Genomic DNA, 27,252 nt, shown 5'->3' with positions numbered 1-27,252 from the left:
TGGAGGCCAGAAGAGGGGCGCTGGACAGAGCATAGTGAGAAGTCAGCCCCCTGGGGATCTTCCCTTCACGTCTGGCCTTCTCCATGGGCCAGAACCTAGCATGTCTATGCTTGGGGCACTGAGTGGTGTCCTGGGAAAACCCCTACCTCTGGGGGACACACAGGTGATAGGCAGGTCCCTGACCAGTAGAAACTGCAGAGGGTAGGGGCAGATTGAAATGTCTGGGCTGGGGCAGCCCGGGGGACTCAGGGGTTTAGCACCGCCTTCAGCCCAAGGCGTGATCCTGGAGACCCGGGATTGAGTCCCACATCAGGCTCCCTACATGGAGCCTGCTTCTCCCTCTGACTGTGTCTCTGCCTCTGTCTCTCTGTGTTTCTCATGAGTAAATAAATAAATAAAATAAAATAAAATAAAAGTTTAAAAAAATGAAATGTCTGGGCTGAGAGAGTTAGGGCTGCAGGTGGGGATGTAATGGGACTGTTGGGCCATGTGAGGGCAAAGGATGCTAAACATTGCTCAGTGACAGAGCAAGAGAAAGACAGTTGGCATAGGGTTCTCTGAGATTCTGCTTTACAGAGCCACCTGGCGGGGTGAACAGGCCCCAGCAGAGAATAGCCAGAGAGCCTGGGACAGAGAGTGGTCACGAGCAGGACAGAGTGTACTGTCCACAGCAGGGGAACCTCAGGTGGGATGTTCACGGATGGAGGCAGCAGCAGGGAGTCTTCAAAAAACCTATGGCAATATCCACCAGGTGTGAGTGCCAGGAGAGCATGATGCAGTCAGCGGAGCACTTTCCTGCTCCATCAGACACTCCCTTCTCTCCCTGTCCTGCACCCCTGGGTGTTTGGAAAGCCTGACTGAGCAAGTTGGGGAGGGTCAAAGTAGAAGCATGAGTAGAGCAAGTATAGAAGCCAGTCATGCCCCCTCCCTCACCCTGCAGACTTCCCCCACTGCAGCAGGCCTGTGCTGTGGAGGGAGAAGAGCCACACATTCAGCCAGGTTCTGAGTTTTGACCAATTGTTGGGCTGGGCACTTTATTGACAAGAGGACTTGAAGTGACAGTGAAGTCATCCAAGAGTGACACGAAGTCATGGAGTTGCCCCAAGTCTTTGTTCAAGGTTGGGTTGGGGAGGAGAAGCACTGGTCTCAGCAAACTAAAAGGGACAGTGGGCACAGAGATCCCGTTGTGTTGTGATTATTTTTTACTTGAGCTTGTTTGGCAGAGTGGTTACATGTGAGCGGGTGTTGAAAGCTCATTTCTAAGCTCATTTCTAACTGCAAAGCTCGATGATACCTTCTGGCAGCAGTGTGCCCAACAAGAGTCACCCATTCTAGACTTTGAATTCCAGAATCTCCTCAAAGGCTGCCCACTTGCCCTACCCCCATTGCCAGATCCTGTGGAAATATGAGACAAGCTCAGGTCATCAGCCAATCAATCAGCTTGTGGTCCTCTCTGACTCCAAGCCCAACCCAAAGACCTGAGGGAACCTTTCATGAGTTTAGGGTATGACTCTAAGCCCTGCACTTTTCACTGGCTCCAGAGAATTTATGAAGCTTGCCATTGGTGAAGTTTCCCTGTTCCTCAAGAATAGTCCTTGAGCACTGAATCAGGGACCAGGGGACCAGAGATCCATGCTTATCCTTGGTTTTTCTCCAAAGGTTCCAATTGGCTGATCTGCAGCGAGTGGGTGAGCGAGCAGTTTGCAACACAGCCCCCAGCAGCACTCACCACCTACAGAATGCCCGACCAGGGCTCCAGAGTTCAGTCCTATGACAGTCCTATGGCCCCTAGGCCAGCCGGGAACCTTGGTGTGTCACCCAGCTCCTCTGACTTTCCATTTCCTCATTTAGCCTATGGTTCTTAACCAAGGCTGCATAGCAGAATAACCTATGGACCTTTTCCAAAAGATGCACATGCTTGGAGCCAACCCCAGATGACATTTGGTCAGGAGGAGACCCACTGGGGACTGTCCCATGCATTCCTATTTGAGGACAGCAGAATGAGGTAATGTGTCAGACTCCTTTCAATAAATAGACTTTGTTCTATTAGATTCCAAACCAGTGTAGTTAAAACAGACCCTCATCTAAACTATCAGTTGGTTCAGTCTTGCGTTTCATTGTCTCCCATTCCCTCACACCCTTAAAGACCTCAGGGGTGGGGGGAGAGAATGGTAATGTGACATGACCTGATTGGAAGCCCATACCAACCCTGAATCCAGGTGGCATGGCCTGTGGTCATCTGGAGATGCAAGTTGAAGTGTCAAGTGCAGTGTTTGTAAGAGTGAACTCTGCATCAGACTTGGTAACTGCCCTCTGCCTTAGTCTCCTCTTCTGTACATTGAGAGTAATAGCACCAGTCAGAGGCTTGTAGTCAGGGTCAAGTTAATGCCTGTGGAGTGTTCAGAGGTGCCCTCCTGCCAGGCAGCAGGCGCCGAGTCAGTGCTGACCATTACCAGCCTTACTCTTGTCATCATCATTGGTCCCCGGACAGTCACCCTGGCCAGTGTCAGCAGACAGTGGGGAGACGTAGGTACAGAAAACCTTTCCTTCTCTTGTCAGATGTGCTTCTTTTCCTGAGGAGCAGGGAATTCAGGGAAATTTATATTTCTTTTTTAAAACTGGCATTTTTAACTAGAACAGGCTTCTAGGGGGTTCTCTCTCCCCTGAACTCTCCAGCTTAGTCAGCATTACTAGAACGTACGCTTGGTGGTCACATGTGCCACACGTTGTCTTCCCAGTTCTTCACAAAAACAACTTCTCAGAGAGACCAAGTACAGGTCTGTGCAATGAGCCAGCTCAACTGTATTGAGAGCCAAGTAGAAAAGAAGAACCTTGATACCATTGTTCATGTATTTTGTAAAGATTGTGACGCAGTAGCAGAAGGCATTACAGGGTGATTGGCCCTGAAAACAGGAAGCCGACATGAGTCTAGCTTTTCCAGGAAGTGGATGTGACCTTCCTTGGGTCACCATTGCCCTGATGTGTTTGTTATGAGACCTCAGGGGGAGAATGGTTCTTCTGAGAGGCCACAAACCTTGAAGTTACAGTGCTGTTGAAGTGCTCTCTCCCTGCCGAGGGATTCATCTGGGTGCCCAGGAGAGCGGAGCTCACTATAACATCCATGCAGAGTGGATTCCCTCACCCTACCAGGCACACAGGAAGCCCCAGCACCAGCATTCTTCCTCCACTTGGAGGTCGGCCATCTTGTCTAACAGAATGTTCCTCACATTCCCTGGTGGGGGGGTGTTTCCCACACCGTACTGCACCCACCATGGCACCTGGCCATCCTGCCCATGTCGTGCCACCTGAAGGCCCTGACGAGCCAGCACCAGTGGGAGGACAGCTCCTCACACCCATGACCAGCCCCTTTCTTTCTGAAACTATCATCAAACTTGGAGGTTGTATGTTGAAAACATTATGGAAACACCTTAAAGTTGCATTTAAAAGACATCATAATTTTACTCGTGTCTGTGGATGAGGAACTGCGAGCGTCTTTCTATTTAAAAAACAAAAGGCTATCTTGAATAGATAGTGTTGGTGTTTGATTCTGTATGAATAAGTTACCTGGGGAGTTGCACTGGTTCTTTCTGGTGTAATTATGAAGTACCTTGATGGGTTTCATCTCCTCCTTTCAGGAGACACTAAAGAATAAACGGCATAAATGCAAAGGATGTAGCCATAGTAGTAATTTTAGGCCAATATAGTACTTTGGGAGATCACTTTATTTGCCTTCCATTGCTTAAAGAATGCTTCTTTCCTCAGCCAGAAGTCTGTGATCCCTTGTAATGGTCTAAGGTAGAGATCACAGAGAGGTTTTACCAGAAGGACACTTCTGTTAGCTGGTAGTGGCCATGGAAGCACTGTGCTGAGGTCTCAGAGCCTGCATCCTGCTTCTCAGAAGCCTTCGCTCACCATCAATGGCCAGGGTCTAGAATGGGCTTTGGGCTGGCTAGGAGCAGGTGGATTGGGGTGCTGGGGGATTTCCTCACTGACTCCAGCATAAAGAAACACTTGCCCTAAGTGTGTATTTACTGAAAAGGTTTCCTGGTGCTCAGCTCTTCCTTTCCTCCTGGGCAGGACTTATACCACCAATCCTATGACTGTGTCTGCGTCATGTTTGCCTCCATTCCGGATTTCAAAGAATTCTACACAGAATCAGATGTGAACAAGGAGGGTTTGGAATGCCTTCGGCTCCTGAATGAGATCATCGCCGACTTTGATGATGTAGGTACTTGTAGCCCCCATCCAACGCTTCAGCGTTCTTATGGCCATTGCATTTAAAGTGAGTCCCATCTGGTAGCATGTCTTATGTCTTTTGGTGTAATTTGTGGTAGCCAACTAAAAATTAAAGCCTTTTACTCTGTTACGGTACTTGACTAATTTTGGAACGATAGATTTTATTTGTGAGATAGTATGAGCCCTAGAAACAAGTACCAAAATCAATATCAATAAAATGGCTTTCCAGTGTGCTCATGAATTTTCTCAAAAAGCTTGATCTCCAAGGAAAACATGTGCTTATCTCTTGATATAAAAAGAGATAATGTATTCATCATAGTAGATTATTGGCATGTCTACCTCGGCGTACTCCAAGGTTAGATATCAGCTTGAACTGTGCGGGGATGACACGTTTTATTATTTAAAAAGCAGTATGTCTGAAGAATAATATATTTTAGAAGGGACAAAGTATATGTTTCAGAATTTGAAATGGGTGTCATTTTTCAATTTCCAATATGCTGCCTACATAGAGAATAATGTGTTTTGTTTTCTGGTGAGAACAAACACACCTATGGTTTTAAGAATGTTGCTGCTATATCATTCTTATAAATATCAAGCAAAATATAGCAAAATTGACATATGTGAATAGGTTATAATGATTCATGGAACTTTGAAATACAGAGATGAAATTATTTATGTGGTATGATGGTTACAGGCCAGCCTTCTAAATGTCTTGTGTGACTTGTGCATTTCTGTTACCACCATTGTCATCATGAGGTTGACACAAAACTTATGGTGAAGTAATGGTAACTAGAGATCCCTACCCATTTGCCAAATTCCTAGTGAGAACTGCAGACAGGAGCAGTGTTACAGCTGCCCCTCACTCAAATAAATGTTCCCCAGTACTGACAGGTGAGTGGCAGTGCTCTTTTGGGTTGGATTGGCTCATGGATATGTGGTGCAGGGATTTGCTAATCAACCTTAGACACTTTGGCATGGAATCTTGAAAGAAGCTCCTCAGAAAGCAGGAATAAGATGTTCCCAGTCTTCACTTGGTACCAATGTCCTCCTGAGCTGATAGGACCTTCCAGAGTTTTCTTCTCCTCTCTCTACCCCTTCTCTTTCCTACAGCATCTGCTCTTATTTTTACCTATTCTTCATCCCACTTCAAGTCCTAATGTATTTGATGGGGAAGAGGCCTGTAGGAAGCTGGTAACTGGTACCAGAAATTGGGACAAGAAATATTCAGGTCAGAGCTGATGGGGGGAGCCATTCTAGATCATGATTCCTTTTACATCTAGAGCTCAGAGGCAAAAGCCAGTTCTCAGCACTGTAATTGGTCATAAATCACCTTCACCATGCAAGGAAGACCTCCCTCACTGAATCATACTTTTCTGTTTAGGCCTTTCAAACACAGAATTGGGAAATTTATTTGAGGCGATTGTCACTTGCATCATAATCTATCCTAGTTCCTTCACTAGCAGATTTTAAAAGGTAATTCATGTTAATTGGAAATAAAATCATTATACTGCACTGCCTTCCAAGGACACACTCTTTGTGGAATGTATAAAGTGTTCTTTCTCAACAAAGCCCAAGGTCAAAATGTGAATAAACAGTGGTTGAAATAAGTCATATTCCCATTACTGTGAACAAGAATTTAAGAGTGTCTTTAGAAAGTGCACCCAATTGAGTAACAGAATGCTTGTCATTGCTTTACAGCTGCTGTCCAAGCCAAAATTCAGTGGAGTTGAAAAGATCAAGACCATTGGCAGCACATACATGGCAGCGACCGGTCTGAGCGCCGTGCCTAGCCAGGAGCATGCCCAGGTACAGAAGTGTCGGCAACACAACAGCAATCTGAGCCTCAGCTCCAGATCATCCCTGGAGTCAAAACGGCCATGTACTGCCTCATATACTCATACCATGTGTACAACCTAAAACCTCAGTGATTACAACCTTATGAAAAAAGAAGAAACAATATCCCCCAGAGGCTCTGAAGGTCTACTATTCCCCCAAGCACAAGAACCCTCCACTGTTTTCCATATACCCCGATGTGTAATCCCCCCCCCAACTTCCTGGTCAGGGATAAACACTACCCAACCAAACTGTAGCTGCATGACTACAACTAGATAAACAGACAAATGCAGCTAAACACCTCATTCTAGGCTTTCAATATCAACCCCTATGGGATGACGCACCCCCTATACCACACCAGAATGGCATCCTGACTGTTTGATTAAAAACAAGTGTGGTCGCCCAACCATAACACCAAGGCCGAACCACATCCTAAAAGCAAATTAAGTAATATGGAAAGGGCAAAACTAAATATGTCAATTGTACACACTCAAATAACCTATAGTAAATATGAGGGGCCTCCCGCACCGAACAAAACTTTGTGTGTGTGCATCATGGGTTCTATTTAATAGAATTTGGCCCTCGTCTGGTAGCTTGTGATTCAATGCCAAAAGCCCACCCACCACACACCCCATTACTACCTTCCAATTTTTAGGGCCAAGTGGGGGCCCCCCCAATCCCTGTGTAATTGGCCCCCCAAAAGGTAAAACAGGATATTTTGGCTCCCCCCCTCCCCCCAGTGCAAATGTGGGTGCTAAACTTTAAGAGGGAACCAGAACTTACCAGAGCACAGCTTGCTGTAGGCAGGCCGATTCCTCCCAAGAAAAGAAGGGCTGAACCCATATGCTCTGCTCCCTCTCCCACATCCACCTCCCACAGACTGGATGAAGTGAGAGAGGGACAGAGAAACAGCATGCTAAACAGAGCTCCCTCTGCTCTTTTTCCTCAATATTCATGGGCAGAGACTGAAACGTCAACCATCTGACGCAAAGTTAATGCTAGCAGTTTTCCAAGTGAATGGGGCAATATGTATTCCATTCGCTCTTCTCCTTAGGTGTTTGCTTCCAAATTATTACTTTTTAATGGGTAGGCATTACTTTAGTAATAAGGAAAAGTAAAATAAGTGAGAAATAAAAGAAACCTTAGAAGAACCTTATCTTGGATTCTGAGCCGTGCCCTTAGGAGTCCTCTTGTTGCCAGAGGTAGAAGGAAGAACGTGTAGCCCTGTAGACATGGTATTGTGTATTTTTAATGGTTGGATTGGATTTTTATTAACAGAACATCATAGAATTTGAAAAGCTATTAGAAAATTGTAAAATAGCAGTAGGAAAATGTATATAACATTATTTTAAGTCCCTTTTAAGTGCCATAATGATACCAAAAACAGAATGATGAGAATTTTATTTTCCTGGCTTGAATGAAAGCACATCTATACTTTTTGAGCACCTTTAAAGTTATGGGACAAGTTAGTCACTAAAGAAGTAACATAAAATCTTACATATGGGAAGAGACATTTCTCCTTTTGCCTCAGGATGTGAGGTGTTGAGCACTTGTTGTCTCAGTCGGCCAGGGCCGCCACAACAGAACGCTGTGGGCTGAGGGGCTCACATTGGTTGTGAGCACACATTGGTTGTCTCATGTCTCATGAGACAAGAGCACACATTGGTTGTCTCATGGTTCTGGAGGCTGGAAGTCCCGGATGGGATTCCTGCAGACTACAGGTGCTGGTGAACTCTCTTCTCGCTGGTCCATGGCCCCCTTCTTACTGTGTCCTCGCATGGTGGAGAGAGAGAAAAGATCTTGGTGGGGGGAGGGTTTTAAGGCTTCAAGATAGGAGTTTTGGTGGAGGAACGATTGATTCCACATACTTCTATTTAAAATGTTGATATTTTAGTTCATTCTGGATTTTTCTGCTTTAATTTTTATTTTCAAAACATTGCATTAGCATGTCATGTATCATGGTTGTTATGCTTTTTTGCTGCCTCCTGAAATTCTGTGCCTAAGGGGAGTCCCTTACTCACCTTGCCTAATCCCAGCTCTGCTTCTGAGGCCTCTCCAGCCTATCTCTCCTACTAGGCCATTTGGGGCACTTGACCTGATCACGCCCACTCCAGACCTCAGGTCACCCATAGCCACCTACAGATTCCTTGGTGGGGCCCCAGAGCAGAGATTTTCAGAGGCGCCACCGCCTGAAGACCCATTCAGCATCAGTGCATGGGGTGGGCTGTCCCCCATTGTTCCCGAAGGCCTCGTGTGTCTGCGTGTCTTGCCTGTCAGACTCTGTCTCCTCCAGACCCATTCCTCAGGGTCTCTCCCTTCCCACGGGCACGCCTTGTGGCCTGAGAGGCCTCGTCCACCGCCTTCACTCTGCACCTCCGCCTTCTCACCAACACCCACACCAGAAACCCCACTCTTGAAGATCAAGAAGCACTCCCAGATTCCAGAATCCAGGTCCAGTTGTGTGCTCCGAATGCTCATTCTCAGAGTCCTGCCCTCGGCCTCTGGTCCACCTGGTGGTCACCTTCACCCAGAAGTCCCTCCTCCTTCTTTGGTCCTTCACTTGGCTGCCTGCTGCCTGCGGTGCCTCTCTGCAGAACACGTTCGTGTTCTTCCCCTGACACTTCCTCTCAGTCAGGGGCCTCACCTAAGAATCCATCCATGATCCATCCCCTCTGCATCGTCTGCCCCAGCCAGCACCATCGTCTGCCATCCTGCCCATGGGCTAAGCCTACATGTCCAGCTCTCCGTGGCCAGCCTCATCTTCTTCCTTTCCTCCCTCCTCCCCAAAACAGGGCCCCAGTCATCCCCGTGTCTCTGAAGATGGGGCTGGAAATCCCCATTGCCACTAGTTTTCCCGGGTGGTTCTGATGTGCAAGGAAGACACCCTGACCTGAGGAACCTTGCCTTGTTTCTCATCCACTATCCAGATGATAGGAGGTGCCATGTCTGATGTGTTCCCCAAAATCCCCGGCAGGGGGCAGTGTGCACAGAAATGACCTGGGTTTGTTCAGTGGAGCACATGCCCACCTTACTGCCCAGAACAGCATTTCACTTCCTTCCTTCTGTTTTACAAACCTCCTATTTGGGGTATAAACCTTCTTCTTTTTCCCCTGATATTTGTGAGCACTGACAAAATGCCTCCTTAGGCTGCTTTTAACAAACCTAAGAGATTCCCATGTCACAGCTGGAAAAGGAGAAACTGAGGCACAGCAGTGCGGTAACTTGCCCAAGGTCACAGAGAGGACAAGCAGCGACAGGGCAGGGCTGCCCTGAGGCCAGGAGCTCTGGTGCTGCTCCATCAGCCCCTTCACCAACCCCTCCCGCACGTGCTCACATCTGCACCCAGTTAGGATCTGCACAATTAAGTCACTGCTGCTTCCTGCCTGACCTTAGCACACCTTTGCTGTCCAGCATGCCCCATCCCTCCTGCCCTCCTCAGCCGCAGCCATCAGACTGGCCTTAGCTACCCTTGAGCTGCTTCCTGACTCCTTACCAGGCACCACGGTTCATAAGTGATTATTTACCTGACGCTGGAGTGACTTTCCAGTGAGACCACTCATGATTTACTGTAACAGCTAAGCTCCTACGCCCAGAGATCCTTACATAAAGTGGTGAGCCTGCCCATTTCCTAAGGCTATTGGGAAGACTGCATTAATATGCAAAATACTCCGTGGCCTGAGCAGGTAATAAAAATGCTAATAGCCCTAATAATCAGTTGTGACTTGTACACTGTTTTGCATATTGATACCATTGCTACCTCCAGTAGAACAGCTATAAGGGTTTGGGATATACATGTAATATGATACGTCGTCATGTCCAGGTGGAGAGTTTACTCAATATGAGCCATTTTGGTGTAGGGCATTTAATTAGATCTTACTAAGGTCACCCTAGAAATATTTTGAAGTGCAGTACAAGTCTTCTGCAAGCAACGTACCTTATGTTTGATTGGGGTGGGGGGATGGTAACGCCCTTGATGCATATCAACGTGGAACATTTTATTTTTGTAAGAGATGAGTGTCTCTTCTGCCTTTTGTAACCTAGCTAGCTGTATCCTACCTACTTATTTTTCTACTTATAAGCCAAGAAACCTTTCTGTTTATTGTTCCGCCAAATATTTAGTTTGGCAACAAAAGACATTCAATATTTGCAAAATACATTGAGTTTATCAAGGATTAATGTGCTTTTCTTAAACCCAAGAAGAGGCAAAGGTATCTGGATAAAAAGCCTTTGCAAATGTAGCTCTTACTCATAAGGTCCTCCCCATTTTCTCCCAGTGGGAGCAGCATACTTACCCACGGGAACACAGACGCATAGCAGCTGTCAACACCTAGCCAGAGCGGGGCTTTTATGTCTGCCTTTGTTTTGCTTCGTTTGTATTTCTTAAATGAAACAGTGCGTTCTAATTTTAAGCTTGCAGACAACATGACTAAATGGTTGGTTGCATTATGCATAACAACTGACTGTTGTTTTTCAAAGAAGCAGGCACTTGTCAAAAAGTGAAATGTTAGACCAAGAAAGGGCTGGCGTTCTAACCCCACTCACACTTCCATGAACCTTTTCAAGAGAAGGTGGAAATGATAGTTTGTTTTTTTTTTAATATTTTACTCATTTATTCATGAGAGACCCAGAGAGAGGGGCAGAGACACAGGCAGAGGGAGAAACTTCTCCTGAAAATTGGTAGATTATCTACTTGAACTTCATCCCTAATGATAATCATCATCAGCTGGAACACAGAAGCAGCTGGTTCTTTTTTTAGACCTGGCTTGTCCGCAGTGCGCCTCCTCACCACTCCCTCTGGCCTCGCTAGCCTCACCGCACACTGGAAGCTCAGCACTCAAGCCCTGAGAGGCTCTAGGGGCCCTATCATAGAGGAAGTCCATCCTTCGTGCCCTAGTCAAGGATCATGGTTTCTCTGGTCTTGGCAGTTGTGTACAGGGTTCTGATCTTTTTCAAACAAATATTATTAAGAACTTTAGTAAGTTGAACCCAGAACACAAGAAGGAAAACGGTCATTCAGATTCATGCCTTGATTATATTATTGGTGTAATAAGCCCTTCCTCTGGCTCTTATTCACAGACTCAAGTACATTGATACCCATGGCCAGCAACACTTTGAGAAGAAATAATTTGTTGTACCAGAAAAGAAAAAAAAAAAAAAAAAAAACGGGGCGGGGGGTGGGGGACAGAGAGGCAGGTGGTGGCAGGAATATTTTACTCATCACCATGGTATGAGGACTAGTGCTTTTCAAAATTTTTATAAAGCAGGTGTCTTCTTACTCTTTTGAATTACTCAATGTAATTATTGATTTGTTTTATGTAAAAATTACCTGATTTTAAAAACATTTAAAAATAAGTTTAGTATTTTATTTTACTCATTATAAAATAATTATTTTTTTAATTTTACTAAAAAACAAATCCAACAGCAGACCCAGGGCTGTAGGTTGAGAGTAGTTACTAAACTTTTTGTCCCATCTGGTTCTTGCTGAGTTTGACCTGGAGAGACACCGCTGCTGCTAGCATAAATGTTTCTCCTTTATTCAGCTCCCTCCCTCCCCCAAATCAAATCCCAGGCCCCATGTGATCCACCCATGAGATGGATTCCTATACTCGCTCACCCAGTGTATTAGCAAAATGGAGCTGCCAACCAAGCAATGGACAATAAACATTTCCCATCTGCATTCACTGACTCAGGTTAATAGTTCTGTGTCTGGCTTGGCTGTTCTAGATTTTACTTAGCTAGTAGGACATCCAGCAGAGGTTTCCTCTCCCCACTGTGGTAAGTGCCAGGTACTTGCCAGTGACTGGCCCTCGGTAGCAGCACCCCCCCACCCCACAGCCCCGAGTTTGCAGTCCGGGAAAATCATGTGCGCACTTTCAATGCCAGGTGACGTGGAGAGCATCTGAGAATATTGGAGACATCTTAGCACAGGCTGCCCTAACAAACTGCCAGAGACTGGGTGACAGACAACAACCCTTTATTTCCCACAGCTCTGGAGGCTGGTGTGTCCAAGACCAGGGCACCCTCAGATCAGGTGTCTGGCGAGCACCCTCTTGTCCGTTTGTCGATGGTGTTCTTCTTGCCATGGGTCATGGGTGGAAGCAAGCTCTCCCCAGCCCCTTCTTGTAAGGGCATCATTCAGGAGGGCTCCCCCCACATGACCTAACCACTCCCTAAAGCCCCTACCTCCTAATCCATCCAACACAGTGGGGATCAGGCTTCACCATATGAATTTTGAAGGGGCACATTCAGCCCACAGTGGAGGGACCCTGCCAGACTGACTAGGGAGGAAGTGAGGAGTCACGCTGAGACCTGCCGCCGTTTCATGGTAGTTAAAGCACATCTTGAAACTAATAACCATAGTTTCCTTTCCTGGAAAAGGAGAAAATAGTTTGGGTCTCTGCTGAAATGAAAAAGCAGTGCCCTGGTGCATTGTACTTTTGTACGAACTCCAGCGCTCCCATGATGTGTTGTAAGCAGAGAGAAATCTCCTCCTGCTTTCATGCTACTGACAGGAACCTGAAAACTGAGAGAAATGAAGCTATGGCTCTGCACTAAATATACGAGAATCTCAAAGACACAGGAAGCATCAGACACTTTGGTCATTGTCAGAGCCGTACATCCCTGTAGGTTGCTCAGTGTGTGCAAAGGGAGAATGTTCTAAACTGGGTCCTAAGACAGCTTCTGACTGGCATTTCCTCCTAGATGCTTTCCGTGTCAAGCAGAGTAACATGCTTCTCTAAACCATCATAAAATCCTAAATAAATCCTGAGCTCTAGGGATACAGGCTGAATTCATGTAACCACTTCATTTCACCTTGCCCACACCCCTGTGAGGTAGGTGGTTACTGTCCCATCTTGGATGAGGATACTGATGCCTAGAGAAGTTATGTGACTCAGCCAAGGCCACACAGCTGATGGTTATAGGACCTGGGGCTGAACCCAATGCTGCCCAACTCAAAGGTACCAGCAGTTATTTGGGGAACGTCGTACCTTCAGACAAGTAGTGGTCAGAGTCTAAAGCATGGGCCTAGGAAAATGAAGAGGTGAGTGAAGGAAGTGTGCTCATGGGAGGCAGACTTAGGAGCTGAGGGGTCGGGAGAGGAGACGAGGCACAGAAGGCCAGGCTGCCAGCACCTCAGGCTTCTGATTCAGGGATTTCTAATTAATGGCACCATTAGCAAAGCAGAAGAGTCCAGAATAAGAGCTGTCTTTTGGGAGGTGAAACAATATTAGTTTTAGATACACAGTTTGTGCTCTAAGATAATCCAAGTATCATTTCAGCCTTCCACGCAGGTGGCGGCTAGTTCCAGAGTCATTAATGAACGACTCCTGGTGATAGCTCCCCATCAACTGAGTATCTCTTAGACTCATCGTCGTCGAACCCACATGCCACCATTTACCAGCAAGACGATGAAGGAAAGCTGCTTACCTGTCTACGTGTCTGTGCATATCTTACGTAAATCTGTCGCTGAGGAAGCTCACAAAAATGAATACAATGCAAATGTTTTAAAACTAATAAAGTGGAAGGAAAGTCAAAGATGCGATGCAAAGATGAAGATGATACATAAAATGCACACCGCCAAGTTCCAACCATGTTCTAGATGCACATTTGGGGGGAAGATGGCAGTGCTGCTAAGACGGGACCCAGGGTCAGACTCCTGGCTGCAAAGCCTGGCTGTGCCACTTACACAAGTTATTAGCCCTCCGGGGTGTCCCTTTCCCCATCAGCATGATGGGCATGAAGACAGGAAGTCCTTCATGGGACTCGCCGTGAGCATTAAATATATACATGCGTGTGCTATTGCTGTTCATTGGAGATTTCCAGCAGCCAGCAACTACAGTGCCCCCGTGTTCATGAGGCGACCCTATCACTCATTCATTAATATATGGGAAAACCAGGCCACATAGGGTACAGGCCCTCATATCCACGACAGTGGGTCCGCAGTGAGCCGTGTGCTTGGTGGCTAACTTCCTTCTGGAAATTGGTTTAAAATACGAGGGTAGGGGTTGAGGGGATGCTTGCTGGAACATCCTTTAATGTGCATTTTAATAAGATGCGTTCTCTGTAAAATGAGATGGGCTGAAAACCGTGAGAACCACCTAAATCCAGGTTCAGTGAATCTAGACGGGTCCATGGATAGCTTAGCGGTCAGACTGTTTCCCATAAGTATTTTTTCGTGCGTTGGAGCTGTGTTAACACTGGGAAGTTGTGAGTCGCATTCGTGCCCTCCAACAGGTGCCTGACACTCAGGTGTTGGGAGCCACCACGTGATCTTTGGCCTGTGATGATCAGCTCACTTGGGACAGAGCAGACCGTCCCTTTGGGAAGCACTGCGGGGGGGCTTCAGATCACCCAGGGGTGTCCAGGAGGAGAACAGTGCCTAGGCAGTAGTCCTAAACCTTCAACACCAGACAGCTGCCAGCACAGCAGGTGCTCCGTGGATATTTGATGGGTGGAAGAAGGGCAAGGAGGAAAGAGGAGAGGTGAAGAGAAGAAGCATGTGTTTCAGCCTAAAAAATTAGCTCGGTTTTTACCAGTCCCTTGGGTTATAAAATGACCTTGATAAACATACTTTTGCTTTAAGCGGTGTTCCCTGCTGGTGGAGTTTCCAAAGCAAACAGCTTCCAGAATGTGTTCAGGGACACCAAATGTGTCTGCTCACCGTGTCACTGGAAGTCCATTAAATATTTGGAGACACCTAACAGAAATTATTTGGATCGTGGGAGAAAGAGCTGCTTTATACTGTCATCAAATATTTATCAAAAGCTCAGTTAGAAGGACATTTTGCAATGAACTGAGCTCTTCTAAAGACTGAACATAATTTTTTCCAGGATTTACCAAGCCCAAGTGAGTTATCGATGTTGGAGTTAAACCCCACTTGCAGTGAGTGCAAGTGGAGTTTTCCACTTGCTTGAAACCAGATCAGGGGATAATTCATCAGGGAGAGAAGCTCGTTTGCTCTTCTGTGGTTCAGTAGAAAGCCCCCGTGGCAAATCTGTTCTTGCTGGGACGGTTGTGATAGGAGCGACACAGGATCCTGCCTGTTGATCCAACAGTTCGCGCCTCCTGTTTCCAGAGGACTGCATGAACCTCCAAATCACGCCTTCCCGGGGGCATGAGACAAGAAACCCCAGGGAGCTCTGCTGGAAGAACAACACTGTTGTTAAGAAATGACTTCATTTGCACTGACATTAGCCGATGGTTGTCAAAGTTCCACTTGTTTAAATTGTTTGGATTTTTCTCGCACAATTTTAAGTTGAGGATTTATGGCAATGGTAACATTTCATTCGTCTTTCTCTAGAATGATAGAATTTATCTGAGCAGAGGAAGGACTTTCTGAACAGGAAATTTACTGTTTCTTCTCTGCTCATGATTATATTACTGAGTGTGGTGGTCTCGGGGATATTGGGCAATGTCTAGGGACGTTTTGGGTTGTCACTCGTGGAAGGCAGCTGCCACTGGCCTGTGTGGGCAGAGGCCGAGATCACTTCTCAGCATCCTGCAGGGCCCAGGACAACCCCCAGGACAAGGAACCATCTTCCCTTGGAGCCCTGTCCCACTTTAGCAGGTGCGTGAATGCCCACCTCCCCAGGCAGATGTACCCCCAATGAGCATCAGTTGGCTTTGACCCCTCCGCCAAGCTTGGCGATGCTCTCTGCTCCTCCTAGACATTTCCTCTTGGCTACCCGACCGGCAGTCTAGGAGCAGCCTCTCAATAACTATGTATCAGGCACTTCTCCCGGGCCACTCACTTTGATCTTGTGGAGACACAGATTAAGGGAACACAGTCTCTGCCCTTGGGGAGCTCACAGACCAGGGAGGGACATAAAAGACGGCACTGATTCTCGGGCTGAGATGGACGCCGGGAGCCAAAGCCCCAGACTCATGGGCATGTCACCCCACATCCGCGTGCACCGAGTCATTGATGAACAGGGCAGCGGGAACCTTCAGGACATGTAAATACATCTGATGGATTATCTGCATATACTAATAAAGAATCTGTGTTTAAAATATAACCAAAAAGAGAAATTCTAGAAAGATGATCTTCAGAAGGAATTACAAATGTAGTAGGTGTTATAAATTCATAGTAAATATAAATTAGTAACAGAAATATAAGTATAAATTAATAGTAAATAGGAATAGAAATCCCCACTTACCTTCATTGGAAACCTTGAACTTGTCCTTCCTTCTGTTCTCTATGTGTGGTGACTGTTCCTGGAGGGATGATGTGGATGCCCAGGGACAGGAGAGCCAGGACTCGTGGTCTCCTGTATCAGCTGGCTAGGGCTGCCGTAACAGAGCGCCACAGACTGGGGCCTTAAACAACAGAAATCTATTGTCTCCCAGATATGGAGACCAAGTCGGAGGTCGAGGTGCTGACGGGGTTCGTTTCTTCTGAGGCCTCTGTCCTTGCTGTGTAGACATCGTCTTCCTCGTGTCTTTGTGTGGTCATCTTCACGGGTCTGTGTCTTACTCTCCTCTTTTTATAAGGACACCAGTCATACTGGATAAGTCATACTAATCACCCAATTTAATCTTGATCCCGTCTTTAATGATGGAGAGAAGAATCTCCAAATACAAATTCTGAGGTATTGGAGGTGATGAATTTGGGGGAAGGGGGATGCAGAACACCCCCCATTGGGGCAAATGGAAGATGTGGTGTTTCCAGAACCGAGGTGAGCTGTGGCAGGTGTGGAGTGGGGAAGAGGAGGAATGGACCCCAGCCTTCTCCCCTGCGCCCCCTGACTTTCCCTGGCCCCTACCATCGGTCAACCCAACAGGAAGCCAGAGGTCAGCAGCAAAGTGGGGATTCGGGGATGAGGGGCAAGCCGAGAACCAGGAGCCAGGCCCTCCTCGTGGGGTCTTCTGTTGGCAGTTTCTGCCTGGGTATCCCGTGTCTTCTGGTGTCTCAGATTACCCCACGGCCACAGAAATGAATTGGGGCACCAGGCCTCCTTGTGATGAGGGGGGCTCCTCACAAAACGTCTGCCGGGGCTGTAGGGCTGAAGCGCAGTAGCGGCGAGCATCCTTTCTGCCTGGAGCCCAGCTCTGTGACTCAAGGGACCATTTCCCTGCTCGTGGAGCTCTAACCCTGCTTGTGTGTCTCTCTCTGTCCAGGAGCCCGAGAGGCAGTACATGCACATTGGCACCATGGTGGAGTTTGCCTTTGCCCTGGTGGCGAAACTGGATGCTATCAACAAGCACTCCTTCAATGACTTCAAGTTGCGAGTGGGTATGTTCTGTAGAGAGATGTGGCCTGTAGGTGCAGGGGAGGCGTGGCGTGAGGGACCAGCTTGTGTCCTGAGGGCAAAAAGACTGAATTTGCTGGGAGGGGGCAGGCTCAGGGAAGTTAGGAGCCTCTGAGGCACTTTTGCACAAATTAGAAAACAAAATACCCTTTGGTTGGACCCTGGCTAAGAGCAGTGTGTTTAGCAAGTGGACCGTGAGCTGGATTTCAGCTCCGCTGCCTCATCCACCCAGCCGGGGTCCCTCTGCCAGCCATGTGCATGGCCTTAAGCCATCCTGAGGAGCTCACTTACACCACCAACTGTAAACCACTCCATTATTTTAGGGACTCCTGCTGGTGAAATGAGCACCTGCCAGCGGTCGTGAGATGCATACAGACTTTGGAGATCCAAAGATGTAAACAAACAAACAAAATCTTAAAGGCATCTTTGTTGAAATCATCACACACCCCTGAGGTCACAACCTCCAAGAACCCCAAACCTATGTCCCAGGTTCTGAGATAGCCATAGCTTTTCTGATTGAAAGTTCAAATCCAAGAGAAAAGGCCAACTTTCTTTAAAATTTAAAATTTTCTAGTAAGTTCTTCTCTTTAAGTTGACTCATGAGCATGCTTCATGCTTAGTTGGCCTTTTACAAATGTCTATAAAAATACAAAGTGTGCTTTCAGTTCTCAGCTTAGCACACAGCTGCCTTGCTATGTTTGCGCTTATGGCCGTTCACAACTGGTAAGAGCTGCTTTGACCATATTATGTCCCTCTTGGCAACACATTTTGCTTCTTCTGAAAACAAGTCCACACAAGAGTAGTTCTTTTAACAAATTCCATCGGAAAGGCTTTTCACCTCTATTGCATACAGATTTCAACTTAAAAAAAAAAAACAATATTTAGAGCGATTTTCTTTCTTTTCTCTTCTGAATTTTAAAACCCAGAAATAGGGCAGTCCGGGTGGCTCAGAGGTCTAGTGCCACCTTCAGCCCAGGGCGTGATCCTGGAGACCCAGGAACGAGTCCCACGTCGGGCTCCCTGCATGGGGCCTGCTTCTCCCTCAGCCTCTGTCTCTGCCTTTCTCTCTCTCTCCCTCTTCCTCTCTCTCTATGCCTCTCATGAATAAATAAATAAAATCTTTACAAAAATAAAACCCAGAAATTTTTTACATCTCTTAAGCAAAAGGTGACCTCTTTGCTGCTTCCATTTGCTGTTAATTGTTAGCATCTGGACACAATTTTCTTTGTCCTCACCTCCATGGGCCTCCTTCACGGCACTACCTTCTACTACAGAGATGAGAAGAGCCAGGCAGACTGGGGGCTTCCCACAACCTGCTGACCATGTCAAGTGCAGAGGTGTCCCCTTGGCCCTAGGGCCTCTTTATTGTTTTGACAGCTTAGAAAATGAGCACCTCAAACTATCAAACTACTCTCATCTAAAAAAAAAAAAAAAAAATCTATTACCCAGCAGCATGACCTGCTCCATTGTCAAGCATATACAAACCAAAACAACACTGTCGTTCATTGCAAGATGAGGATAGTCATTTGCTGGTCACCTGTGTTACATCCAAAAAGGCTGGACCATATTGGTCTAGACCATTACTGTGTTTTCCAAATTAATGTAATTGAATAGATCCTCTTCAAAAGGAATTTATTGTGTGCTTACTTTACACTGATTATTGAATGACTAATAGTATCTATCTATACACTCACCCCACACGCCAGTTCTTCCAGATTTCTAAAGAAGCCTAAGCTCAATGTTTCACCAACCTCTGGGGCTGCCTTCCTTTCCCCACTCCTGGGCCTCGCTTTGGGGTGGCTTCCCTGCTGCACCTGAGTGCACGGTGCCATCCAGTGGCAGTTCACGGTAGGAACGTGGAAGAGTAATAGTTTAAAAAAAAAAAAAAGATACAAATAAGAGCTGAATTCGCCCCTAATGTCCTTTTCTGTGTGTCAAGCTGCAGAATCAGTTAACAGAGGTCAAAATTCGAGCACATTCCTGCACTAAGTAGAAATTGACCCTGTGCCAGTAATCATCAGCCCAGGCTCTCCCTGCAGCCCCCCACCCGCCGTTCCCAGGCGCTGACCAAGCAGGACTCAGCAGCCAGCAGAAAAGTTGATGCCACAGAGGCTTGAGAGCACCAGCCAGCAGCCAGCATCTGGAACCAATTATTTGGGGTGTCTGCAGCAGAGTGTGAGCTTTATTGACTACTCGGCAAAAGCAAAGCAGAATTTCTTGCCCACCTCTTGCACACCTTCAAAGATTTTGTGAAATCGTGTTCGTATTGTGTTTCCTGCCTACTCTTCCATTGCAGAGAGGAAGCTGTGTCTTAAGTCTGTAACAAACCATAGCACACTAAGCAGTTCGGGACTGGGAAATGGGATCACTCAGAAACACCACCCTTATCAGTCTATACAAGCTGACTCCTGCAGTAAGGCAGGGTCCTAGATCCACCAGGAAACGTAAAGGGCGTCATCAGCCAATGTCAATATTTCTATTTCTGTTTTTTTTTTTTTTAAGATTTATTTATTTATTCAGAGAGAGCGAAAGAGAGGCAGAGACACAGGCAGAGAGAGAAGCAGGCTCCATGCAGGGAGCCCGACGTGGGACTCGATCCGGGTCTCCAGGATCACACTCTGGGCTGCAGGCAGCGCTAAACCGCTGCGCCACCAGGGCTGCCCTCTATTTCTGTTTCTGTGGCCTTTCTCCGCACTACTCCCAGAATAAAAGGGTCTGCCTGTTTGAACTGAGATGCTGGGACTAGGGGACTCATCCTACCTGGTGCACGGTGGGTGGAGGAAGAGCCCAGGCCTCTCTGATTAGAGAAGTTGATAGACTTCTCAGGCTTCAGCTCCAGGAGGCAGATGGCATGCCCAGGTCTCAGGCAGCGCGAAAGCACACCCAGAGCCCAGGTGTTCACATGTAATAACCATGAGTTTATAATTGCCGTTAGTGAGCTGGGGTGCCTGATTAGTTGGGAAGTCACATGGCAGGCCGGGAGAGCAAGAAATCCATCCTGCCAGCGAGGTCAAGGCCAGCTGGGCTGAAGAGAGGCGACTCCTGAGTTTCTCCAGCACCCTTTTGATGGCTCTCCCTGGGGAATCACAGTTGGTGAGGGGGCTTACGCCAGAGGTGGGGTTGTTGTCAGTCTGATGATGGGTGCAGAGCTGTAAAGAGGGTAGCTTCAAGCGGGCCAAGAACCCAAGCGACAAAGCCTGAGAGACCTCCCACCGCTTGCCTGGAGACCCTCTGTGGGTTGCACCCACCCACTGGGGCCAGCCTGTCTACCCCAGGATCTGCCACAGTCCTATCAGTTGTGCCTTCTTGTGTCGTAGAATTTCCTGAAATCTGAATCTGTGTGGCCCATAAGATTTACTGTTGTTTTAATGCCAACATGGGTAGACTTCCTCACTAGTACAGTGCATGTTAAGGGAGTCCTTTGGAAGGTGGTTCAGCAATGGAAATGAAGCACAAACATGTTCCTCTGGAATTCAGTAAACTTGCCATTGAGATATTATCAAGGCAATGACCCTAAAGGTGGGAAGAAACCTTATGCAGGGGACACTTGTGGAAGAAAGAGGAGGGCAGCATCCTTACAAGCAGGGGCCTTGGAGCGAACTGCCACCTACCACCTGTCTGATGGCACCATCCCCTGCTTCCTTGCCTGAAACTGGAAGTGTTGGTGACAGTACCTACCCCATCGGGCTCTTCTGAGAACCGCAGGAGTTTATACATGTGAAGCATGTGGAACAGTGCACAGCAAGTAGGAAACACAACACTGGTATGGTGGCAGTGGTGCATTCAGCAAGATGTTGGCATGAACCCAAAAGTCCAGCATGGCACAGCTGCTGCTAGGGCAGTCCATCCACTCAGTGTAGCTATTTAAAACAGAAAGATGGGGCACCTGGGTGGCTCAGTGGTTGAGCATCTGCGTTCAGCTCAGGGCATGATCTCAGGTCTAGGGATCAAGTCCCACATCGGGCTCCCTGTGGGGAGCCTGCTTCTCCCTCTGCCTATGTCCCTGCCTCTCTCATGAATAAATAAATAAAATCTTTTTTAAAAATTAAAAAAAATAAAACAGAAAGATGTATATTTGCAAAATTGACATTAACTACCAAACTATCGGAAAACACAATAATCGTCCCTTGTCTAAGATTACATAGCAGCATAGAAGACTGTCCCATTTAAGTTTTTTAAAAGCATAGCCATGGGATCCCTGGGTGGCGCAGCGGTTTGGCGCCTGCCTTTGGCCCAGGGCGCGATCCTGGAAACCCGGGATCGAATCCCACGTCGGGCTCCCGGTGCATGGAGCCTGCTTCTCCCTCTGCCTGTGTCTCTGCCTCTCTCTCTCTCTCTCTCTCTCTCTCTCTCTCTCATAAATAAATAAAAATTAAAAAATAAAAAATAAAAGCATAGCCAATGATATGCTATTATGGAATAATCATGGTAGATGGGCACATGAGCACAAATCAAGATTAACAAGGGAAAACAATTATTTTTCTTTGCTCTAGAATTCCATGAGTTGGGCTAATGTTTGTTTAGTAACCGTGATTCAAAAACAGCCTTGTAAAACTTTTGCTGTAACTTGAATCTTGTTCACCCAGTTCTTATGTGTTGCAGGTATTAACCATGGACCTGTAATAGCTGGTGTGATTGGAGCCCAGAAGCCACAGTATGATATCTGGGGTAACACGGTGAACGTGGCCAGCAGGATGGACAGCACCGGCGTGCTGGACAAAATACAGGTAATGCAGTCTGCTCTGTCAGCATCGGCCAGTTCTCTCTTCTTGGGAACTATGAATAAGTATAATAATGATGACATTAATACATTTAAAACAAAGAAACTTGAAAGTTAGTTAAATCATGAGAAAACCTTGAAACACCTTGAAATTGACATAAAGCCTTTTTCTATTGCGGCACAACGTTCACTCATCTTTGCACTCGTTTGTTAACAATAGTTTAGAAATGTAATACTATAAAGATTATTGCATTTGTGAAAGCCAATGACTGCAATCACCAACCCGGCAATCGACACTTGGGCGTGAAGTCAAGGCTGGACCGTTGTCTCCTCTTCCGTCTCCTGGCCCCAGGTGCTTTGCCAAGGAGGGGAATGGTATAACCCAAACCAGACATAACCCCCACACTTCCTGTCCCGGAGGCTGAATTGGGAAGAGGCAAGAAAAAGCCCAGTGGGGAAAGACAAGGGGTAGGATTCTGGGTGATGTGTAGTGGCAACGCCAAATCGAACCAGTGTGGGGTTTGGGCATCTAGAATGATGGGAAAGTGCTGGAATCCACCCAAGGGAGGATGCTTGGGCATGGTGCCAGACACCTAAAAGGAGAGACTGTCTTCTCCTAATGAGAAGAATGTGTGCGCATGTGTGGCTATGCAGAACTTTCTATCTGCCTCACCCTCAGAAAGCCGTGGTTCTGCATTTCCCTCCAGCTTTGTTATATTCTGGAAAATACATTCCTGCCAAGTGGCAAATTTGTATAAAAACCACTGGACATGAACACAAATAATAGGCTCTTTTCTTTTTCTTTCTTCTTTTTTTGGTTGCTTGTGGAGAATTCCATAAGTCCCGTCCTGTGTGCCTTGGCTTGGCCAGTGTCCTCAGGTAACTGTGCCCCCTAACAATATGGTAGAGGTTTAGAGTTCTTACTGACTTCTGTAGGAGACCTCAGCTCCAATGTCATTAAACTGCTTACTTGGCTTTCACACCCCCTACCTCATTCATTCAAGAGGATTCCATTTCTGTGAACTTTCCATAGCATAGCCTTAATCTTTATATAGCATGGGACCCACATTACTTCTAAGTGTTCATCTTCTTGCAGCCTGATGATTAGTGAACAGTTGCTGAAAGTGAGCAACCGAGCACCAAAGAGAAGGGAGAGATGGCAAGTGATGTGGGGATGAGTGTAACGTCCAGGGCTTCCCAGCCAAACCACCGTTGCCAGAGAAAAGAGCCAGTTGGCTGTGCCCAGGAGATCCATCCAGACAAAGCTCGAAATACAAATGGGGCTGGAGTGGTGGTCACCGTCTGTGGAGATGTCCCACTTGCCTCCCACCTTGGCAGCCTCGTTGAACCAGGCCCTGATGGCACCACAGCCTCCAGGCTTCCTGCATGTGTGTCACTGGCAGCTCCCAGTGTCCAAGGATGCTCCGGCAATCCTGGACCACACAGGCTCTTCTGTTTGGTGTGGGGAGAGGGTGCTTCTATCAAGGACACATCGTCCCAACTGTAGGCCATGCTAGGCCCCCTCCACATGCCTGGAACATTCAGAAGATGGATGAGTGACCTTAGCATGCTTCATGACTCTCCAAGGGGTTTTCAAGTACTTGGGATAAGTACCAAAAACAATTTAAGAGAGGCTGGTCAGGGAGAGCGCTCCCTCCTGGAGGTCGTAAATCCCCTACAGATCAATGTTTCAAATAAGCTTGAGCTCTTGTGTGTCTCCAAGAAGATACTGGGTGTCATAAAACTCCAGGTGATTTAGTGCTGGGCAGCCCCCTGGATGGTCTCTGCTGCTCAGAGCCTGGAGGAAATGAGAAGGGGTTTTGGCTGTCAGGAGAACAGCTCATCTGCAGGTGTGCGTGCTCACACAGCCCAGCAGCTGCGAGGTCTGTGTCCAGCAGATTCCTTCTCCTGTGGGTGTGGCTCACCCTCCTGCAGTAGCTTTGCGTTTCTACTGGTGTGCAAGAAAAGTAGTGAGATGCCAGGAAAAGTAAGTGGTGCTGAGATCATTAAAAGTTTCTCCTGGGCCTGAGGAACAGGTTCTTTTGATTAAAGAGCACTTCACTCCCACTGCATGTTCTCGCCTGGAAGCCCAAAGAGCAGCAGAGAAAGCCCACGTGTCACCCAGCCAGGCTTCCCCCGGACTTGCAGGAATACTGGCTGGTGCTCGTTTGGGAGACAGCTCCCTCCTTCTCCCGTCACAGTGATTGTGAGGTTGACGCTACAAATTCCACCAGATAGCTCCCAGATGCCGGTGGTGATACTCCATGCCACTAAATACCTCAACCACAGAATGAACCCCCAAGGCTCCAAAAGACGGGCTTGTTCTCTGTGGAAGGTCAGAAGTCAAATGCCTATAGGATTCTCTGATTATTCTGTGAGAATATATCTGTAATACCTGAGTATCTTGACTTTGTCCATATTCTTTCCATTCTTACCCAGGACCCAAAATCCTTCCCAGGCTGCTGGCTTCATCACCTAGCTACACCTGTCCTCCCCCAGGACTTGGACCCAACCCTAGGGGAGGAGAGGACATGACCATCTGGCAACCATGCCCCCCTTCTCTTGCACTGGTCATTAGGGTCCCAAGGACCCACACACTGGCCCCTGTGCTGGGGGCTGGCCACTGGGTCAAATTACAGGAAGAGAGTGATTTTTCTAGCTTCTTTCAATAACCTGCCCTTGAGAGCTTTTTACCACATACTTTACTCTTATTTTTGTGGGCCCCTGGACCCTCTTTCAGCCACCAAGCTCAAGAAGGCCAGCTTACCGCTGCTGCCACTGACCCAGCACCACATGGTCCCCTGATAGTGGCTGCTCCAGAAGCAAAATCATGTGATAACATCGCTGTGCTTTCCACAAGCCTGCCCAGCATCTGTCATCCACACACCTGAAGTGGCCGGACCGCACAGGCCCCATGTCCATGTCCTTTGATGAAGTGGGAAGAAATCCCTCCTCCTCCTCCTCCTCCTCCTTCTCCTCTGCTTTCTCACATGTTTCCAGAGCAGCATTACCAGGGGCTTCTGGAAAAACAGCTCCCACCCTCTCTGCTCAAGACCCAGATACCTCCTGGGAGGCCTGACTGGGGGCCATGTTCCTGACATAAGGGTCTTCTCTCACCTCCAAAGCTAAGGCCTATTCTTAGCCACGTCTATTCTCACCTCACCCGTTCTCAAAGCGGAGGCTTTGAGCGTTCTTTAGCGGGAGGCTTCACCAGCATGCAACCAGATAGGCCCCAGGCAGGTCTGGGCTGCCATCCCCCCATCCCCAGACGTGGCTCCCAAGGAGAGCACAGCACACACTCAGGCTGAGATGGGGCCAGGCTCAGTACAATCCATCTCCCCTAGGACGGGGGGCATCCTACCCGGGAAGTTCCACTGCCACCTGACTCAGCAGGATCTGAATGTGATTCTACATTTAGCGTCCTTGCCCCACGGTCCAAGGGCAGGAGTCACCAGTGCCATCACATCATCGGGCCACAAGGGAGGGGCCAGCCCTGTTAGCACTCCCCCAGGAGTGTCAATTAAGTGAGGGGAGGAAACTTCCAAGACCTGACTCTGTGGTCATGCTAAGGCTAGGGCAGACCCCTAGTGTCCTTGGAGTTTTATTCTCGAGCATTCAAGCTAGAGTGTGTGGCCATTTGCAGGAGCCAGTGGTCTTCTCGGGATATCTTCTCCCATCTGTATTAAGATCTGTTACTCATATTTATGATTCCATGAAATGACACCCATGACAGTTGTAAAGACCATCCCGAATCCCACCACTCCAGCATACCTTGATTTACTTTGTTTTCCAGGTCTCTTGTATGAGAATACATGATCTTCCTATGGCAAAACCACAGTGTGGGTCCAGGCTTCATGCTTCCTTTGGGGTGAACCAATCCCACTTTATTTCATGGTCTCATCACAGAGCATGACAACCTCATGTTTTACTTCACCCTGGAGATCACTTGACTTTTAGGTGGTTTATAGTCTGTCACTGTCGCAGCACGAAACTACACATTGTCCTTCAAAAGCTCTTCTTCTGCATTATTCTGTCTCCTTTTCATTTCTCAGGAGTGGAATGAGTGGGTCAAAGAACATGCCTGAGACAAGGTGTCTTTTGGCTCCTGATCTCTGTGGCCAGATGACCATCCAGAGGCTGTGTGGCCTAGACACTGACCACTTCTTCTCTGTCCATGCGCTTCTAGGTCACCGAGGAGACCAGCGTCATCCTTCAGACCCTGGGGTACGCATGCACGTGTCGAGGGATAATCAACGTGAAAGGCAAGGGGGAGCTGAAGACGTACTTTGTAAACACGGAAATGTCAAGGTCCCTTTCCCAGAGCAACTTGGCATCCTGAAGAGTCGCCTTCGTTTTCAGTACAGGCCAGAAGACTGTATTTTCAGGAAGGTACCATGCACTTTCTGACTGCAAGTTCTGTCTCTCGTTTTTGATGTGCGTGCTCTGTTCTGTCCTATGGAGCCTTTTCAGACTCGTTCCTATGACCTGGTGGCATACCGTTTGGTGTCTGACGTGTGCCAAGATCGCTCTGCCACTTGCACTGTGCTTACTCCTGAGCAGAAGGAAAAGGAGTGTGTGTTATAGGAGAAATGCATCTGAAGAACTCACCAAGATGACAGATGTGAAATAAACAAAAATTCTTAAGGCAATAAAACTAGGGGGTGTATATTATCTTCCGGTGCATGTTCTTTTCTGGAAAATATGGTAGCTCGCCAACCGCATCCGCTAGTCTGATATTAAAACACACAGTATTTGTGAATAAGTTGACTCTGTCACCCCACCTGGAATTTGACTGTGTTCCCCGCGTGTGTCATCGCCAGTGGCTGTCCGCGGGCCCCAGCGGGATCCGTGGCTCTGTTGCTTCGCTCTCGTGTCTCGTGCTAGCAGCACGTTGCCATCCGTCACCAGAATTAGTTCTCACAACCTAGAACCAGTTTTGTACCAAACACGTCCAATGTTTTGATGCCATTGTCTTTTGTAAGGTTGATTCATTAAAAGTTTTACGTACTTTGGATTAGAGTCTGTATCCTTACCCGCCCCGCGCTCTTCCTTCTCCTGTGTTTTTGCGCCAGCATTGGGGTTTGTTTTCCATTCTCCTCTTGGACGGTTGTTTCAGAAAGAGCTCCCCAGAAGCAAAGGTTGAGATCTCCGTGAGTAATTGAGATCAGGACAAAGTCCGTGGTGCAGATACTTGATTTTGCCGCTCCCTGGAAG

The 27,252-nt window shown here is 47.5% G+C and overlaps 1 protein-coding gene across 1 annotated transcript in view; it reads left to right on the top strand.

The window, feature by feature from the left end:
- Positions 1-27,050, top strand: part of ADCY2 (adenylate cyclase 2) — a 385,343-nt gene extending 358,293 nt beyond the window's left edge. The window contains exons 21-25 of the mRNA XM_055308552.1: positions 4,078-4,224; positions 5,935-6,042; positions 17,188-17,302; positions 21,921-22,045; positions 26,225-27,050. Coding sequence (XP_055164527.1) covers positions 4,078-4,224; positions 5,935-6,042; positions 17,188-17,302; positions 21,921-22,045; positions 26,225-26,377 — 648 coding nt within the window. The 3' untranslated portion in view covers positions 26,378-27,050. The remainder of the gene's footprint in view (positions 1-4,077; positions 4,225-5,934; positions 6,043-17,187; positions 17,303-21,920; positions 22,046-26,224) is intronic.
- The last annotated feature ends 202 nt before the right edge of the window (positions 27,051-27,252 follow it).

Source organism: Nyctereutes procyonoides, unplaced genomic scaffold, assembly GCF_905146905.1.
Source record: "Nyctereutes procyonoides isolate TBG_1078 unplaced genomic scaffold, NYPRO_anot_genome, whole genome shotgun sequence".
Classification (NCBI taxonomy): Eukaryota; Metazoa; Chordata; class Mammalia; order Carnivora; family Canidae; genus Nyctereutes; species Nyctereutes procyonoides.
This window is presented reverse-complemented; position numbering and strand designations above follow the sequence as displayed.